This window comes from Botrytis porri, assembly GCF_014898465.1.
Source record: "Botrytis porri strain MUCL 3234 chromosome Unknown BPOR_011, whole genome shotgun sequence".
Classification (NCBI taxonomy): Eukaryota; Fungi; Ascomycota; class Leotiomycetes; order Helotiales; family Sclerotiniaceae; genus Botrytis; species Botrytis porri.
The window spans coordinates 23-16,536 of record NW_024066085.1 but is presented as its reverse complement, the minus strand read 5'-3'; the positions used below and the strand labels follow the sequence as shown (position 1 = coordinate 16,536).

The 16,514-nt window shown below is 42.0% G+C and overlaps 6 protein-coding genes across 6 annotated transcripts; 3 read left to right on the top strand and 3 right to left on the bottom strand.

Annotated features, from left to right (window-relative positions):
- Positions 1–31: 31 nt before the first annotated feature.
- EAF01_008040 (uncharacterized protein) lies at positions 32–1,306 on the top strand (the record flags this gene model as incomplete). Its single annotated transcript, XM_038916296.1, has 1 exon — positions 32–1,306. One exon carries the CDS (start codon positions 32–34, stop codon positions 1,304–1,306), a length of 1,275 nt encoding a protein of 424 aa, XP_038767658.1.
- A 188-nt stretch (positions 1,307–1,494) lies between these two features.
- EAF01_008039 (uncharacterized protein) lies at positions 1,495–4,356 on the bottom strand (the record flags this gene model as incomplete). The annotated part of the gene is made up of 4 exons (XM_038916295.1): positions 1,495–2,421; positions 2,469–2,732; positions 2,780–3,891; positions 4,104–4,356. 4 exons carry the CDS (start codon positions 4,354–4,356, stop codon positions 1,495–1,497), a joined length of 2,556 nt encoding a protein of 851 aa, XP_038767657.1.
- A 2,453-nt stretch (positions 4,357–6,809) lies between these two features.
- EAF01_008038 (uncharacterized protein) lies at positions 6,810–9,599 on the bottom strand. The gene is made up of 2 exons (XM_038916294.1): positions 9,234–9,599; positions 6,810–9,178 (listed from the first exon to the last, which is right to left on the bottom strand). Exons 1-2 carry the CDS (start codon positions 9,567–9,569, stop codon positions 7,019–7,021), a joined length of 2,496 nt encoding a protein of 831 aa, XP_038767656.1. The 5' UTR covers positions 9,570–9,599; the 3' UTR covers positions 6,810–7,018.
- Positions 9,600–9,874: 275 nt separating this feature from the next.
- EAF01_008037 (uncharacterized protein) lies at positions 9,875–11,464 on the top strand (the record flags this gene model as incomplete). The annotated part of the gene is made up of 1 exon (XM_038916293.1): positions 9,875–11,464. The coding sequence occupies one exon, from the start codon at positions 9,875–9,877 to the stop codon at positions 11,462–11,464; it is 1,590 nt and encodes a 529-aa protein (XP_038767655.1).
- Positions 11,465–12,071: 607 nt separating this feature from the next.
- On the top strand, positions 12,072–13,128 carry EAF01_008036 (uncharacterized protein; the record flags this gene model as incomplete). Its single annotated transcript, XM_038916292.1, has 3 exons — positions 12,072–12,367; positions 12,430–12,555; positions 12,645–13,128. The coding sequence occupies 3 exons, from the start codon at positions 12,072–12,074 to the stop codon at positions 13,126–13,128; spliced, it is 906 nt and encodes a 301-aa protein (XP_038767654.1).
- Positions 13,129–13,278: 150 nt separating this feature from the next.
- On the bottom strand, positions 13,279–15,607 carry EAF01_008035 (uncharacterized protein; the record flags this gene model as incomplete). Its single annotated transcript, XM_038916291.1, has 3 exons — positions 13,279–14,779; positions 14,962–15,067; positions 15,118–15,607. 3 exons carry the CDS (start codon positions 15,605–15,607, stop codon positions 13,279–13,281), a joined length of 2,097 nt encoding a protein of 698 aa, XP_038767653.1.
- Positions 15,608–16,514: the final 907 nt, after the last annotated feature.

Genomic DNA, 16,514 nt, shown 5'->3' with positions numbered 1-16,514 from the left:
AAGGCATATGAAATATGAAACTAAACCAACAATGCAAAACATAACCAAGAAGATGATGCCTATAACTACACCCAAACTGAAAGTCCTAATTTCGGGCGCTGGCATCGCCGGGCCATGTTTCGCCTACTGGCTTGCTAGAGCCGGACCCAACGCGTCAGTGAAGGTTATTGAGCGATCACCGGTTCCAAGGACAACTGGACAAGCAATCGATATACATGGTGCAGCTGTTAAAATTGCGAAGAAAATGAACATTGAGGAGGCTATTCGTGCGCGAACGACAACCGAAGCGGGCACGATGCTTTTGAATTCTTCAAGGAAGCCATTTGCGACTTTTACAGTTGGTGACACCTTCACATCACGTTACGAAATTTTGCGTGCTGATCTATCTGATCTCCTTTTAGAAGCTAGCAAGACATTTGATAATATCAATTATAAGTATGGTGATTTTGTCCAGTCTCTCAATCAGACGGAGACGGGTGTCGATGTAATTTTTAATGGGGGATCAAAAGAGACATTTGACTTGGTTGTAGGTGCAGATGGGTCCACATCAAAGATTCGATCTATGGTTTTGGACAAGGAAGCCCTCAAAGATAGCTACAATTTCATCGGTCAATACATCGCTTTCTTTAGCATCCCAAGTCAGCCGAATGATTCGAAATTTTGGGAGATCTTCAATGCACCAAAGGGTCTGTGTATGATGACGCGACCACATCGAAACCCCTCTACCAAAGGCGTTTACCTTTGTATCACGATGCCAAAACACGGAATACGCGACCCAGTAGTGGAGAAAGCCATGGAGGAAGGGATCGAAGCCACGAAACGTATGCTACATTCATACTTCGAAAATGGTGGCTGGGAAGCAAAGCAAATACTAGAGGGGTTGGACAAGTCTGACGACTTTTATATGACAAAAGCCGCACAGGTCAAGGTGCCAAAATGGACGAATGGGCGGGCTGTAGTGATTGGAGATGCTGCAATGGCAACCTTCGGCGTTGGGACTACTTTGGCTATTGATAGTGCCTATATCCTGGCCGGGGAATTGTCAAGAATAAGGAGCAGTGCTGAAATTCCAGAGGCGTTACAAAGATATGAAAAGACATTCCGGCCAATTTACAAAACGATGGAAGATCTTCCACCTGGCTTCCCACAATTTGCCATACCTCAAACTAGATGGGGTATGTGGATTAGAGATTCAATAATCTGGTTCATTTGTAAGACGAAAGTTCATAAACTTTTCCCAGAAGGTGGGAACACTGATCATGAGTTGCCAGAATACGATTGGATAAAAGTTGAGACGGAACGCTGATTAGCGAGCGAGGGACTTGGGCATATTATCAGGCATAGAAAATTACGCCATTGCTAGAATATATAATAACAGTTAAAGTTTCTAAGAGTGGCGAGAAAGTAAGCTCGGTAGTTAGTCTAATTATATATTGTCAGTTGTTGAGGAATTGATCAGTGTAATGTACAGCAAACCTCATTCAAGACCGCTTCTCAGCCCTCAAATCCCGCCAGAATTTTCCCGAACATTTCCCCCATCCTCCAACACCCAAGGCCCCTCAAACCTCTTCCCGCCCTTTTAATCGCTTCCTTGACTTCCTCCCTCTCCACACCCTCCAACCGCGTTCTCAACTCTTTATAAACCCAGCAGACCAGCCCCCCCGTGAAAAGACACACCGCGATCTCATAGCTTGCTTCCTCTGTTCTCTCGCGGGCTAATCCCATTGTTCCTAGTATGCCGTCTCCTCCACTCCTATCCCTCAATCTTATGCACTCTTCGGATAAATTGAGCATTTCATACACATTTCTCATTGTTCCACCCGCAATGTCTGAGTTTGCCCAATATTTCAGATTGATTGCCGCAAAATCGCAATCTTGGCGACTTGAAGACCGACCTGCCATTAAGTGCACATCACTAAGACTTACATCCAAACTCACAAATCCCAGCGCGCATAGAAGCCTTCCAGCTACGGATAGCTCTCCCGGAGTTGCCCCGTAGCATTCATTCCACGAATCTAGTGCATCAATTAACCATTTCCTTCTACTCAGAAGCCCAGCACCAATATCCAGTGCGTGATTCCCCATGGTGCCTATCAATCCTGTAGGATTTAACATAGAAACTGATGTACGCCAGTCAAATATCAGAGTATGTATTGCATAAAGAACGAGGGTTTTTCCAAAAACTGTGGTTGGGATGACCGGTGGAGGAGGTTTAGTCCATTTATGAAGAAGTATACCGTTCAAAGCATGGAGATAATATGATGCAGGTGGGGTATCGGCTGGACCAAGAAGCATCTTCCAGGCTTGTGGTGATGGCGCTTCCCAATGCTGTTCCGGACACGGAAATACGCAATTTGTGGTTTCGGCTCTACTAATAGACGGTTGCACATTGAAGAGGGTAGCGTATTGACAGTCGAAAATCTGTTCAAGTGTCAGCAACGGAAATGTGAGTGATCGAGAAAGCATACATAAATCGACAGCCCAAGCCGCTTTCTTTTCTCGGTCTCTATCCACGAAAACCATTCAATCTCTTGTGGTGAGTTTCTGGGGAGCGAGCTTGGATCAAGCTGCACTCTAGAAATTGGTCTACAGTCCAGCAAACGAGCTCGTCGACCAGCTGTTATCAGAATACCCTTCACACCTTCAGCGAATTCATACATTTTCTTACTTCCACCCCAAGCTCCAGCGAGTAAAAGATTAAATAATGTAAAAATGTTGTCAAGAATCCGAAGCTACAAAATTGTTAGCTGATATAACCACTATTGGACGATTGACTAACGTGTTTTTCTTCAATCTCATGTAATCTCATGCTCGCTACCCTTGCTCGATTATGGAATAGCCGTAAGAATCTACCTCGATCTGTCCTCGAATAACATGAACCCAGAAACATCATCGACAACACTAGAAGAGGAGAGCTAGCGAAAATGTCAAAGGTTGGAATATGGGCGATAGGAAACCGCGGATGCACATGTCGAAAATAAAGTCGGAGGAAAAATTCCAGTACTTCTGAAGGTGGAAATGTCGAGACGTTTATTTCGACATACACCGCATCACCTGATTCGGCAGGAAATTCAATTTGTAACATGCCTAGTAGCGTGGATCTCAATACATCGTTCACCTGCTGGCTTGGGCCTGCCGTGAAGCCGCTCCTTCTCGCTTCGTAAGAAGTTGCATACCATGATTCTGGACCTAACCGGGGAATCGGCCTTGGACCCCATCGTGGTGGACTTTCTAATCTACTGACTTTATCCGGCCAATATTCCTCATCCCCTTCGGCGTCCAGGTCAATTGATTGACCTCGAGAATCAGACTTGACAAAATCTGCGCCACAAATACCGAAGTCCAGGTCCATATTACTCCAAGAATCCTGGCTAAAGCAGTCCAATGTCCAAGAAATATCGGCATCATATGATCCCATGTAGATACTTGGGTTATCATTGTAAAGCATAAAACCATCCCATGAGCTGGGATTCAAGCTTCCCGAAACTTGAAGTCTATTGTCACCAGGAGGTGGTGCCAGTGCAGCTTCAACTAGACTTGAAAGGCCTTGGGATTGAGTTGGAGGTGTGCGAGAATCAGAATATAATGCTTCTTGGATTGGTGGCAAGCTATCGAGATTGCCACCACGCCATTGCATAGTCGGAGGTAAAGCAGTTACAAAATCATTATTGATAGGGATAGAGACCTCATCACGATGGACAAGATTGGAAATTGGTTGGGGTTCAGATGGGGAAGCTGAGGCAGATTGAGGCATCACGTGGGATCGTGCATTACCAGCGCGTTTATCTGAACCATGATTTTGGTTATGTATTCGACGATGGCGACTTAATAAATCACTTCTCGTGAACCTTTTCCTACAAACTGGACAAGCAAATTTGCCAACTTCATCATCTGATTTTAGAGAAATGTGATTAGCACGTGACACACATCAATACCTAGGTAAGTTTCTAGGTTTCCTGGTGAATCATGAAAGTCTGGTAGGCAGAGTTGTTGAAAGTTGGATAATGTGTGCAAGTGAGAACCAAACAGGTTTCAGAAGAACAGCAACAAGAAGGAGCAAAGCGACATATTATAAATAGATGGACATGAAAACGATTACTTACGATTGGCTTGATGCCTAGTTAAATTTTCAATCCTACTAAAATTCTTTGGACATTGAGGACATTGAAATCGATTCCCGGTGACTGTTGTTTTAGCCGGTGAAGGTCTATTTGGACTTCCCTTCGCAGAACTGGTTGAAGAAGTGCCGGTAGTACTTTGTGGAGTTTCAGTAGTACCACTACCAATGGCAGTGAAATTTGAATTGGAGGCAGCTAAATCATCATACGGAGCGATTGGATGGTTACTAGTATCCATGCTCAACGTTATACAGTGGATTGTTTTATCTCATAGGATGGATGGCGACTCGTGAGCTGTCTCGTTTTCCCTCGGTCTTTCAGTCTTCCCGGTTTCTCGGTATCGTATTGTATTGTTCGTATGGTTCGTGTTGTATCGTATCGTACCGTATACAACTGATCAATCAATTGTGTGAGATATCATGTCACTCACTGATAAGGTTATTTCATAGAGAAAGGTGGACGGTGAGGGCGGAAATTAAGATTATGGAGGATGGCGGGGGAGGCGAGTTAAATCATGTAAGATGTTTGGGGTACGAAGTGAGGTCGATGGCTCTGCATGTGGGGATTCAGATTAAGTGATGATTCTAAGACCGATAACGTTCATCTCGACAAAACCTCAAAAATCGATTTCTATCTAATACTAATAAAAATCCTAGAATCTATAAAATATTTTTATAGAAATTTTGGAAAAGAGAATTATATTTTATAAAAAACAATATTTTAAAGCTTTATTATAAAATATATTACATTATTAGATAACTTTTATTTTTAGATTTATTATCTTGATTCTTAAATTCGTTTTAGAATCTCCTTTAAAAAGTATATCAATATTAAAGATTTATATATATAACTTTCTCAAATTGTTTTCCTTTTCATATATAGATTAATATTAAATAAGTAAGATAGGAATTTTTCATTTTAAAAAAAATCAAACTTACATGTTACGGAGGTACCCGCACCGCAACATGGATTATAAGATAAACCTAAGGCCTTGGTGTTGGAACCTACGAAAACAGCACTGTAGGGATAGTTGAATTGAAGGGTAACGAAAGATAGCGGTAACCAGATAAGTAATCAGTGATTAAAAGATAGGTACCTATCTTTTGTTGTTACCTACCCTACAGTGGGCACAGGGTAAGCAGCAGTCACAGGTCGGCTAGAGAGCACAGGTTAGATAAGCGGTGGCATCATTACCAGTCACGGGATGGACATCACGTGATCAGGAAACCGACTTGTCGAAATCGGCTTTACGGTAATCGACTTGTCGATTCATAAGGTACGAAGATCTATATAAGGGAATGGGTTTCATTATAATGTAGAGCTTCGTGCTCAAGAACAATCATTAGTTTCATTACTATAGTTACGAGAATTGCAACCAGTTACAACCTTATTGAATTCCTACTTCAAGTCTAGTCTAAACCACCTCGAGAGATCTCTAGACACTTCCACGTGACCCTAGAGGCAGCTCCCGTAACATTACAATAGCTTCTTAAAACTGAAAAAATAATTCTCTATTATTATTATTCTATCTTATTATATATAGACTAATAGAAGTTAGAACTCTTTATAAATAATTTAACCTTAATTAATGTTTATTATATTAAAAGAAATATATTTAATTTAATATACAACCTTTAAGAAATCTATAAAATAAAAAGAAAAAAGACCTGAATATTAATTAGAATTTAAGAAATCGATGAATATATTTTTTTGTTATTATCTCAAAAATTAAAATTTATATCTAATATAACAATCTTCTAATTAGTTTATTTATAGGAATTAAATTTAATATATAATCTTTTTTTTTTTTTTTAAGATGAATCTAAATGCTAATTTATGAGATAATTTAAAAGAATTATATAAATCGATTTCTTAAGCCCTTATTAATAATTATATACTCTTTTTTTAAATGTTTTTCTTACTACTATAAGCATACTATTAAATTCTAAATGTGTTTTTAGATTAGACAAGAATATATCCTTAAGGTTTCGTTCAAATGAACGTTATTGTTACGACGGCATCTAACATACCGCGTCACATGACATAAGTTACACGTGATGGAGCGTCAAGGAGCTTCAGCGCTCCTGGAGCGCATTGCGATCCTTAACGATCCAATATATTGGAGAGGTTTTAGGGATTAGGATAAAGAATGAAGGTCTATATAAGGGAATGGGTTTCATTATAATGTAGAGCTTTATGCTTAAGAACAATTATTAGTTTTATTATTATAATTATGAGAATTGCAATTAGTTACAACCTTATTGAATTCCTACTTGAAGTCTAGACTAAACCATCTCGAGAGAACTCTAGACACTTCCACGTGACCCTAGAGGCAGCTCCCGTAATAGTTATCAGCCTCCGTAGAAGAAAAGAAATCGTTGTACTTATGGTTGATGTGGGTTACCGGAAGTGGACGGAGAATATCCGGTTAAATGTCACTACTGCTGTCTCGAACTTGCATCTAACACAGCACAGACCACTTGCTTTCCTCGACTACTCTGCTCTGCTCTCCTCTCAACCTTTGATATTGGTTCTTACGGGCCACTACAATGAAGAATATTTTGCTTCGCTGCGGTGGAAGGAAGTTAGGTGTCAGGTAGGCAAGTGTGTAGGGAGGCAGATTGATATCCCTATCTTTATAGGGGCATTCTAATCGATCGAAGAGGAACAATCTCCATGGTAGTGATTCTGCGGCATGTTATTAAATTAACAAGATAGCATTTTAAGTGTCTAATCTTCTCTAAACCTGTGATCAAGAGTGTAAGGTAGAAACAAATAAGATAATAGTTCTATTTGCCTTCAAAAAATATCGTAAAAGCAGAAATTTCATACTAATCATCTCAAGCTAAATCACGCTTTCGCTTTTCGCTTCCCCTCCATCAAATGAACTTGATGAGTCCTCATGACTGCGCCTTGGCTTTCCAGTCCTCATGAGCTTTCCTCTGTCTTTCCCAATCCTTCTTCAACTTCTTCAATGCACTTTTGGGTATATCTTCCCCATCTTTCGTCTTCGTCGGCATACCATCAACATCCCATGCACTAAATCTATCATCCTTGAACATATCCACTGGACTGAGTTTTGCTTTTTCGATCCTTTCTTGTTCCAACTTCTCTCTCGCAAGTTTGGCGGCTTCTTTTTGTGCTGCCTTCTCTCTTTCCTTAGCGGCCTTCTCCTCTTTTTGTGCTAAAAGTTCTTCTTTTGGAATGAATTTGATGAGCGAACCTTGTTCATCTGGTCTATCATCCAAATACACACCGAGATTCGTGAGATCGTTGTCACGAATTCGATCAGATAACGCCAAAATATGTTTCTTATGCTCAGAGGTTGGTGCTACTCGCCTCAACTCATCTCTAGTCCTCGCAACGGCCCGAATATATGGGAGAGCGAGAGCTTCCTGATCTTTTGTTCCCGAAGATACAAGCGAGGACAACTCGCTATCAACATCTGTAGCGAGCAGTTTGTCAAGAGTGTCAGTATGTAACGACAGACCCTCAATTTCTTCTTTGACTTGTCTAAAGACATCAGAATAAGGTGCTACAATCTGCTCGGGAGTATGATTGCTATCAATAGAAGCGCTAGCCCAACCAAGTCCATCGTATGGTGCTTTTGCATTTGCATCGAGACCGAAGATGCCAAGGATCTTTGTAATCCATCGAGCAACTTTCTCAAGTCCCTGGATGTCAAGATCAGATTTGTGAGAGCCAATGTGGACATTCGATTCCTTGACTAGCTCTTGCAAAATAAGCATGGCTCTTGGTGTATCAAAAGATTCTGTGAGGGCGGTCTGAAGATCTGCCTGTGCCTTATCCAAAGCTGTTTGCAATTCTGGATGGATTGAGAGAGATTTCAAGTCCTCGACGGATGTCGAATTTCCACCCTCAATGATGTGAGATTTGACATTGACAAAGAAGTTGTTAACGCTCGCTTCCCATGCGTCAGCCATCAGTCTCATATCGGGCGAAATTTCAACCCCATCATTCCATCTTCCCATCAAAAACGCTATTCTCATTGACCTTGGAGTATAATCGGTAGCTAGTGCATCTCGAATAGTCTGAAAATTCTTCAATGACTTCGACATCTTTGATCCTGCAATAGAAAGATGCCCCATGTGCAAGAAGTAGTTTACCCACTCGTGTGGGCCATGCTCATGCTCGCAGAAATATGCCTCACTTTGTGCCAATTCGTTGTCGTGATGAGGAAAAGCGAGATCGATACCACCGGAGTGTATATCTATCTTTGATCCTAAAACATCGGAAGCCATAACGGAGCACTCGATATGCCATCCAGGTCTGCCTTCACCCCAGGGACTTGGCCAGCTTGGTTCTCCTGCTTTGGACTTCTTCCAGAGAGCAAAATCTCCCGCCCCTCGCTTACCACCCAAGTTTTTTGATAGTGATCCTTCTCCTTCTTCTTGCAAGGCTTTGTCGTTTCTACTTTCTGGCCGCAGTCGCGCATAAGGATTACCGGCTTTCTCAAATGCTGCAATATCGAAGTAAACCGATCCATCTGATTCATAAGCAAAGCCCTTGTCAATAATCTTCTTTACGAAGGTTGCGATCTTTGGTACATAGGTGGTAACTCGTGTGATAACATCTGGTCGCATAACATTCAATGCGTCCATGTCTTCCATAAATTGATCCTCCCAGTATTGAGTGACATTGGTGAAAATAGTATGGTCTTTCGTATCGATCGAATCCTTATACAAAGAATCGAGATAAGGGAGAAGAATCTCATCTGCTCCACCAAAGATCTTCTCTTGTTGTATGGCTTGCACCGCAGAAGAAAGATTGCTTATATGCATCTTCATCTTCGCTTCCGCATCTCCTGGTTTTCCTTCGCCTGTTAATGTTCCGCCCGCCAATACTTTTCCATATGCAATATCTCTTCTTTCTGCATAATTGTTAGGTGTAAGTTGGGTTCCATCTTTCAGTAGTTCGGGGAGGTTTGCTGTTGCGTAGGATTGGAAAGCTTCTGCAGCTAATCTTGCGAGCTCCGGTTCGGTATATGTTTTCGACTTCTCAAGCTCCAGTAGCTTTTGTCTTCGGGCTTTCAGGATAATCTGTGAAAAGATCATCAGTCAATTACCCCGCCATTCTAGATTCTATGCATCCCACCTTGTCATCGACATCGGTAATGTTCATAACAAAATTCAGATCAAATCCAAAATAATCTTTCATGATTCTTCGTATAATATCGGTAGAAACATAGTTCCTAGCATGACCCAAGTGCGAGTGATCATATACTGTCGGTCCGCAGACATACCAAGAAACCTTCCCTTTCTCAATAGGCACAAATGGGACTGGACCACCAGGCTTTAAAGAGTTATGAACTTTCAATTGATCCATTTTTGTGAAATTATTCGTAGTAAACTTTCGAACTGTAAGCAAATGAATATGAATATAAGAATTAGAGAAAGTAGAAAATCTTAGAGGGCGTAAGGGAAGAAACATTCAGTTGGTAGAAATATCATGAAGAAATTGAGTCACTTCTTTGTGTGATGATTATAGGTGAGTCAAGGGCAGGCTGATTCGTTGATTCAATACAATGTTACTCGACTATTATTCGGTGGGCTGAAAATAAAATTATCGGGGGGTCATCTTTTTCAGCCTCGTTGTAAGGTTCAAATCTAGCCTTGCGGTTATGAAATAATTTCTTTCGCATCAGAAGGAATGATATGAAAATCGAACAAGATAAAAAAGTCCAGAACTTCCTGAAGTCCTTATCACAAGCAACAACAACCTATGAGGTACTCACGATGAGTAATAAAAGATCACCATTCCTCTATCCTGGGGCGATTTCGTCTTCGGATCAATTGGCAATCTTACACTTAAAAAGAGATCTCCAAACTCCAACAATTCTCAAGAGCACCGACGAAAAGGATGAAGGATACGCAGAGGGAAAGGTGACGAACACTCGATTTGGATCTTTTCCCCACACAACGTTGATCGGAATACCATGGGGAACTCAAGTACTTGCATCAAAAGTTGATACGGGATCTAGAGGGCGAAGAGGCGACAAAAAACGAAAGCGAGACGATGTGGAAGCGGCCGAGACCGCGAAAACCGTGGAAGTGATCACGGAAAATACAGAAGACCAATCGTTAACTCCTGCGAGCACCAAAGAGATGACGGAAGCTGTAGCTGCTGGAAGCGGATTCATACATTTCTTACCCCCTACACCTGAAAATTGGACCAATTCCTTACCACATCGAACGCAAGTTGTTTACACGCCTGATTACAGTTATATTTTACATCGTATACGCGCAAGACCTGGAACGAGTATAATTGAAGCCGGAGCTGGCAGTGGATCCTTCACACATGCATCTACAAGAGCTGTATTTAATGGATATCCTGATGAACATACAATAAAGAAGCGCAAGTTGGGAAAAGTCTGGAGCTTCGAATTTCATGAACCGAGACATGCGAAATTAGTTGAGGAATTGCAAGAGCATGGATTAGATGAACTTGTGGAAATTACACATCGAGATGTTTGTGAAGAGGGATTCTTAGTTGATGGAAAAAGTCCAAAGGCTGAATCTATATTTCTGGACTTACCTGCTCCATGGTTAGCGCTCCCGCATCTTACTCGATCTTCTCCGCCTCCTATCAAGAACCCTAACGGCGGACTATCTCCAACGAAGCCCATCACCGAACCATTCGTTTCTGCTCTCAATCCAGAAGCGCCAGTTCATCTTTGCACTTTCTCCCCCTGTATCGAACAAGTGCAACGGACTATATCTGTCATGCGACAACTTGGCTGGGTCGATATTGAGATGGTAGAATTATCAGCAAAGCGATTTGAAATCCGGCGAGAACGAATTGGTATCGACAACGGAGTACAAAGAGGTCTGCAGATTACACCAGCCAATGTCGAGGAAGCCGTGAGTCGGTTATTAGAAGTCGAAACCGGACATCAAACTTTCCACAAGAAGGGTGAAGCTCCAGACAAAATGCCAAGACAAAATCCAAACACTAGGGAAACACTGATAAAGAGTTTGGTCGAGGGCAAGATTTATAAGGAAGGAAAATTAATACACAAGACAGAACCAGAAGTCAGGACTCACACTTCGTATCTGGTCTTTGCAGTGTTGCCGAGGGAGTGGAGTGAAGAGGATGAAAGAAAGGCAAGAGGGAAGTGGCAGGTGAACTTTAATGGCGAGACGGAAACTACTACGACAAAACAACTTGAGCTGCCTATGAGCAAGAGACAAATGAAGAAAGCAGCGAGAGCCAGCCATACCAAATCCGAGGCCGCTGCTGCTCCGCCGGCTGGTGATGGTGTGGGATCTGCAAATGGAGCTACTGGATCAATTAAAGAGAAGACTGGAGAAAATGTGAAGGCATAGCTTAGATAGCACATAACAGGCGTGGTAAAACATACTAGGTACTCTTACAGCACATTTTTCTCTTGCCTACAAATGAATAGTTTAACTGGGAAGGCTTGTAGGTGTGCCTGGATTCATTTGTTTAATTAGGGCTAATGAAGATTTACATCAAACCTTTCTCTCATTTACGGTTTATTATTTATTTCTACAAGAACGATGCTCCCTATGCAGACTTTTCATGGGAACAAAAGTACACATCTTGACATGAAACTCTTCATTGTTCGAACTAAAGTTCGGTCTAGTAATCAAAACGAAATTCAAAGAAAATTCAACTCACGGCTGGAGTTGCTTCTTCACTTTATCCTTCTAGAAGCTTACCGGGAATCAAATTCTACCATGACATAAGTACAAAATCATTAGCTTCAAGTAGTGTGTAAGATTGTGGAAATTCAACTATCTGGGTAGGTACTCAAGTGCTTACTGTAATGGTGGAGTTAGTGCAACTCCGCTGAAAGCATGCTAACCCCGACAACCCCTTTACTTGATAAAAGCCTCGAGTGTTTAACATCGTATTTCAATCTGCTCATTCTTACCGAAAACCAGCCTCCGATCAGATGCCAAATATACTATGACGGCACCAAGATCCTTCACCTGGCTAATAACAGGCGCCTCCTCTGGCAAAGGTAAATCTCTCGCTATTGAAGCTCTCAAGTCTGGCGCCAGAGTAGTTGGAACGAATCGTGACATAGACAAAGGCGAAATGTCTTTTCCTGAATTCGTGAAAAGAGGAGAAATTTGGATAACTTTAGATCCCGCTCATAAGGATGCATTTGAGATATTTTCGAGGTGCGCAACGGAGCACAACATCGACGTTTTGATTAATAACGCTGATTACACAATGATTGGTGGAGTGGAGGATACAAGGTCAGTTTTTTAAGATCATGCATGCGTCACGATAGGATTTTTGCTGACGTGCGTGCAAATAGCGAAGATGAAGTACGAGAGCAGATGGAGGTCAATTTCTATGGGCCCCTCCGAGCCGTACGAGCCTGTCTTCTAGTAATACGGCCAAAAGGATCAGGTCACCTTGTCCTTATAAGTAGTGGTGCCGGGTATGTCAAAAACCAGCTCGTGAGGTCCATTTTCACCATCCATTACAGTGCTCTTTGAGTTCCTTTGCTAAAACATTGCGCATGTAAAGGTTCATAGCGCGTCCGGCACGATCATCATATTCCGCCAGTCAATTTGCAATCGACGCAGTTTACGAATCCCTCTCTCATGAACTCAAGACTTCCGGCATCAGAGTTCTCATCGCAGAGCAAGGGGCATTCCGAACCCCGTTCGCGAGCAGCATCAGGACACCAGCTCAGTATCAAGTCAGCAATGGTTTCAGTGAAGCATACAAATGTACCGCAATCGAGCAGATGGTGAACGGGACTGTAACTATTCTGTTTTTTCCAGACTTTGTGAAAGGAGATTGTGATAAAGCTGCGCGAGCACTTGCCAATGCTGTCATAGGAGGACAAGATTATCTGCGTATGCCTCTAGAACCTGACTGTGTGACTACATTAGAAGACAATATTAGACAATTGCAAGAGGATTTAGATGCGACCAGATCCATCGCTACCGGTACTAATTTGGTTGATGAATTCAACCGAACAAAGATTTGGGTTTTGACCGGTTGATGTGAAGGCAAGGGGTTGCTGTGTCAATATCCCGAATTACATAGCAGGGCGCCCAATAATATCCTCTGAATGCACACAACTATGAGTGGCCAGTAAATGCATGTATCTACTGATATAATCGAGCATTGGACAAAATAACAAGTCTTGATTTCAGATACACAGATCTCCTTTCTTTAGTTGTCCAACATTGTGTTCAATCCCAAATGCAACATGGCAATGTCTTTCCATCTGCCATTGACTTTCAGATTCTTCTTCAGCAGACTTAGGATCGCCTGTGATAACCTGATCTAATACCGGTCCGAATCTGAGCCTACATTGTCCGGGATTCTTTCGTAATGGTTCAGCACCTAGACAAGACCTCCCCGACATTTGGTCAAGTTCGGGGTTACGGGTAGCTGCAACAATAGCTGAAAAGGAATTTGAATGCACTACCCCATTGGAGTGTATAGCGTGAATACCGACTGCTACAGCTATGATGGAAAATAAGAAGGCCAGGCCATACGATATTAGAAGCCAAAACGGATGGTATACATAATAATTCTTTGTGTTGGAGGTGAGAATTTTTTGCAGATCGCTATCACTCGTCAAATACGGCGAGCTGAGATAACTGATGGTGATGTTGTTTGCCAAATCTTCAATACCCCGCGCCAACGTTTGATTTCGACATAGCCAAGGTCGCGTTGTTGAAGTGAAGGTGTTGGTAAACGTAGAAGAGGGATTGCCGATAAGATATGAACTTTCATTCTTGAATGGGGTACTGGCAATTTCCTCACAGGCCATCAAACCTGTTCCAAGAATATTAGTTGTTCCATAACCGCTGTATTGTTCATTCTGACTAGTGCCAAGAGTGACATCTCGTAAAGTTATGTTCCCGCCGAGTATAGCGCCAAGAGCATATATATGCGGAATATATTGATTCCACAATACCTTTGCCGATCCGCCAGTTGCTGTTGCGATTGTAACAACATTTGAATCATTAATTGTAGGTCCGCTTTCTATATCACCGACGTCCATGTAAGAAAGATCATAATGTCCAATGACTTCGATATTTTGCTGAGTGACATACTGGACTCCATCAATGTACGATACTGCGATATTGAATGTCGCGTTCACCGCAGTACAAACCAATTCCGAGGTTGAAGTCTGGATCCATATTTGAGGATAATAGGACCCATGTAATACTAGTGGTGGTGGAAGAAACCCGGTGTTTGGTGTGCCTCCTGCATACCAAGAGCTCCACGAAGTATAAACAAGTCTACCAGAGCCCACACCGAACGTTGTGTTTGTACGATTATCATTTTGATCATCGTATGTAAAGATGTTGTTTTGTTCATAATACTTGGTGATGTTGTTGAATATGGCCTGCTGGGTGATGTTCGGCTCATTGCATTTTATCGACGGGCCATAAAACTGCAAAGTATATGACCATTTAGATCCGGATACTTGTCTAGATAACTCTAACACATTGATATTTGAGGCTGTATTTATCGCAATGGTATTGGTGATCGAGACTGCATTATACTGGCCATCCACAGAATCGTTCCAAACGGCTTTAGAATAATCAAGAATTGGTAAATGCACTTCTTCGGAAATGTTCTTTGCAACAATTGTCAAAGTTGCTGCAGGTGCAATACTTGCGAGTCCCAAAAGCCTATAAGAAATCAGTGACGGCTCTTCTTGCACATCAAATTTAGGGTCTCCAATAGTCTGAACTAGCAAAATAGATGTAGGATTTTGACATCTTATATCAACTGCACCATCGGAGTCATTTCGATTTCCTCTATTCTTGTATTGCGATTCAGACTAGCAGACCTCTGATATTTTAAAACATACCATGTAATGGCACCCAACAGAATGGCAAGTTTTGCTCCTTTCAATAGCTCGATACTGAATAGGGCTATGGGATCCGTTGACAAAGCAAAAAGACGATCTAAGTTTTCTGTTCTGTGGATTAGTTTAAGAATCTTGAAGCCTCACTATAAATAGTACTTATGCTTAATGGTTGGCGTTTGACAACTGTCCAGATATATTGGCCTAAAGCAGCCGTCGTTGTTGCCTTAAAGCAAGATATAATTAAAAAGGCAAACCCGGTGCCAATACGGGTGGGCCAAGCTTGTTTTTTTTCGTCGCCAGTGCTTTCGCCGCTGAGCGACATGTAGTAAAGGTGATGGACCAATGACAGAATGAAGCCAACCAAAAACATTAACCCAATGAACGAGGGTTTCTTCCAATGGATTCCCCAGGAAGCAAATGGAGGCCTTGAAGTTTGAGTAGCTTTCCTTTGGGTGTAAGAAATATCACCATCAGTCAAATATTTATCGGAAAATGATGATGATGATGATGATGCTGCTGCTACTACAAAGGTATGTTTATCACTGCCCACTGGTGTCGAGAGTAGTTTCTGATTGAAAGTAACATCATCGAGTGCTAGGTAGTCAATCGACTCATCGGCTGGTTTGCGCCGACTTAATTCGATCATTTTACTCGTAAAGGCTGCTTAGAGAAGTCTTGATCCTCATGAAAGATTGTTTCTAGCAGTTGAATGGAGATGTTAGACTTTGACACATGAGGCTAAAATTCTCTTATGTTTCGGCTTTTCCTTATAAGTTAACTATAATAATGTCTGCTAATATAATCCTAGGTAGCTGAGAAGAAGTTTGATCGTTTTTCATTTCCAGCCAATCCTGCTGTAAGATTCGCGACCTCGCCCATATTCACGCCCCATAAAAGATAAAGACACCGGTCTCGCCGGTATAACAGTGCTTGGGTGTCGCGTCAAGCCTTCACCGCCTGGATTTGAACCCTTCTCGCGATCTGAATAAGAAGTCCCAACATCAAGCCCAGATGCCGATAGACAATAAGGTCGAAATCTTACTTGGTTATCAGGATATTTTGAGCTTTTAACTGTGGAAAATAACCTTGAGACAACCTTGAGTCTTCGATCTCGGGGTTTGACTTTGTCTCCTGCCCCGTGTCATCCATATCAGTGTAACTCCCGAATGGTTGCATTCGAGGTTCGCAGCCAGCATAGTACTACAGTACCTGAATACTATTTCGTCTCGAAATATTCTGGTTTACGTGCTTAACAATTTTGTTGTCGGACAGCTACTTTTCACATCCGTACCATTGTTCTTATATACCAATACCATAAAATGTCTTGGGTCCCGTTGAGTGGTGAGCTGTTCAGGGGGTTGATATCAATACCAATTCCATTGATTTGGAGCGTCAGGTGACTCATTCATGTTACAACGGGGATATTTCTACAGAATTGGTAACTTGGTCTTGGTACTGTACTCCCCAGCCATCTTCTGAGGGGGCCATTATGCGAAAGCATTCTGTCAGTCACCCCTATGTACCCCGGTTTCACAACTTCAGCACTACAAGCC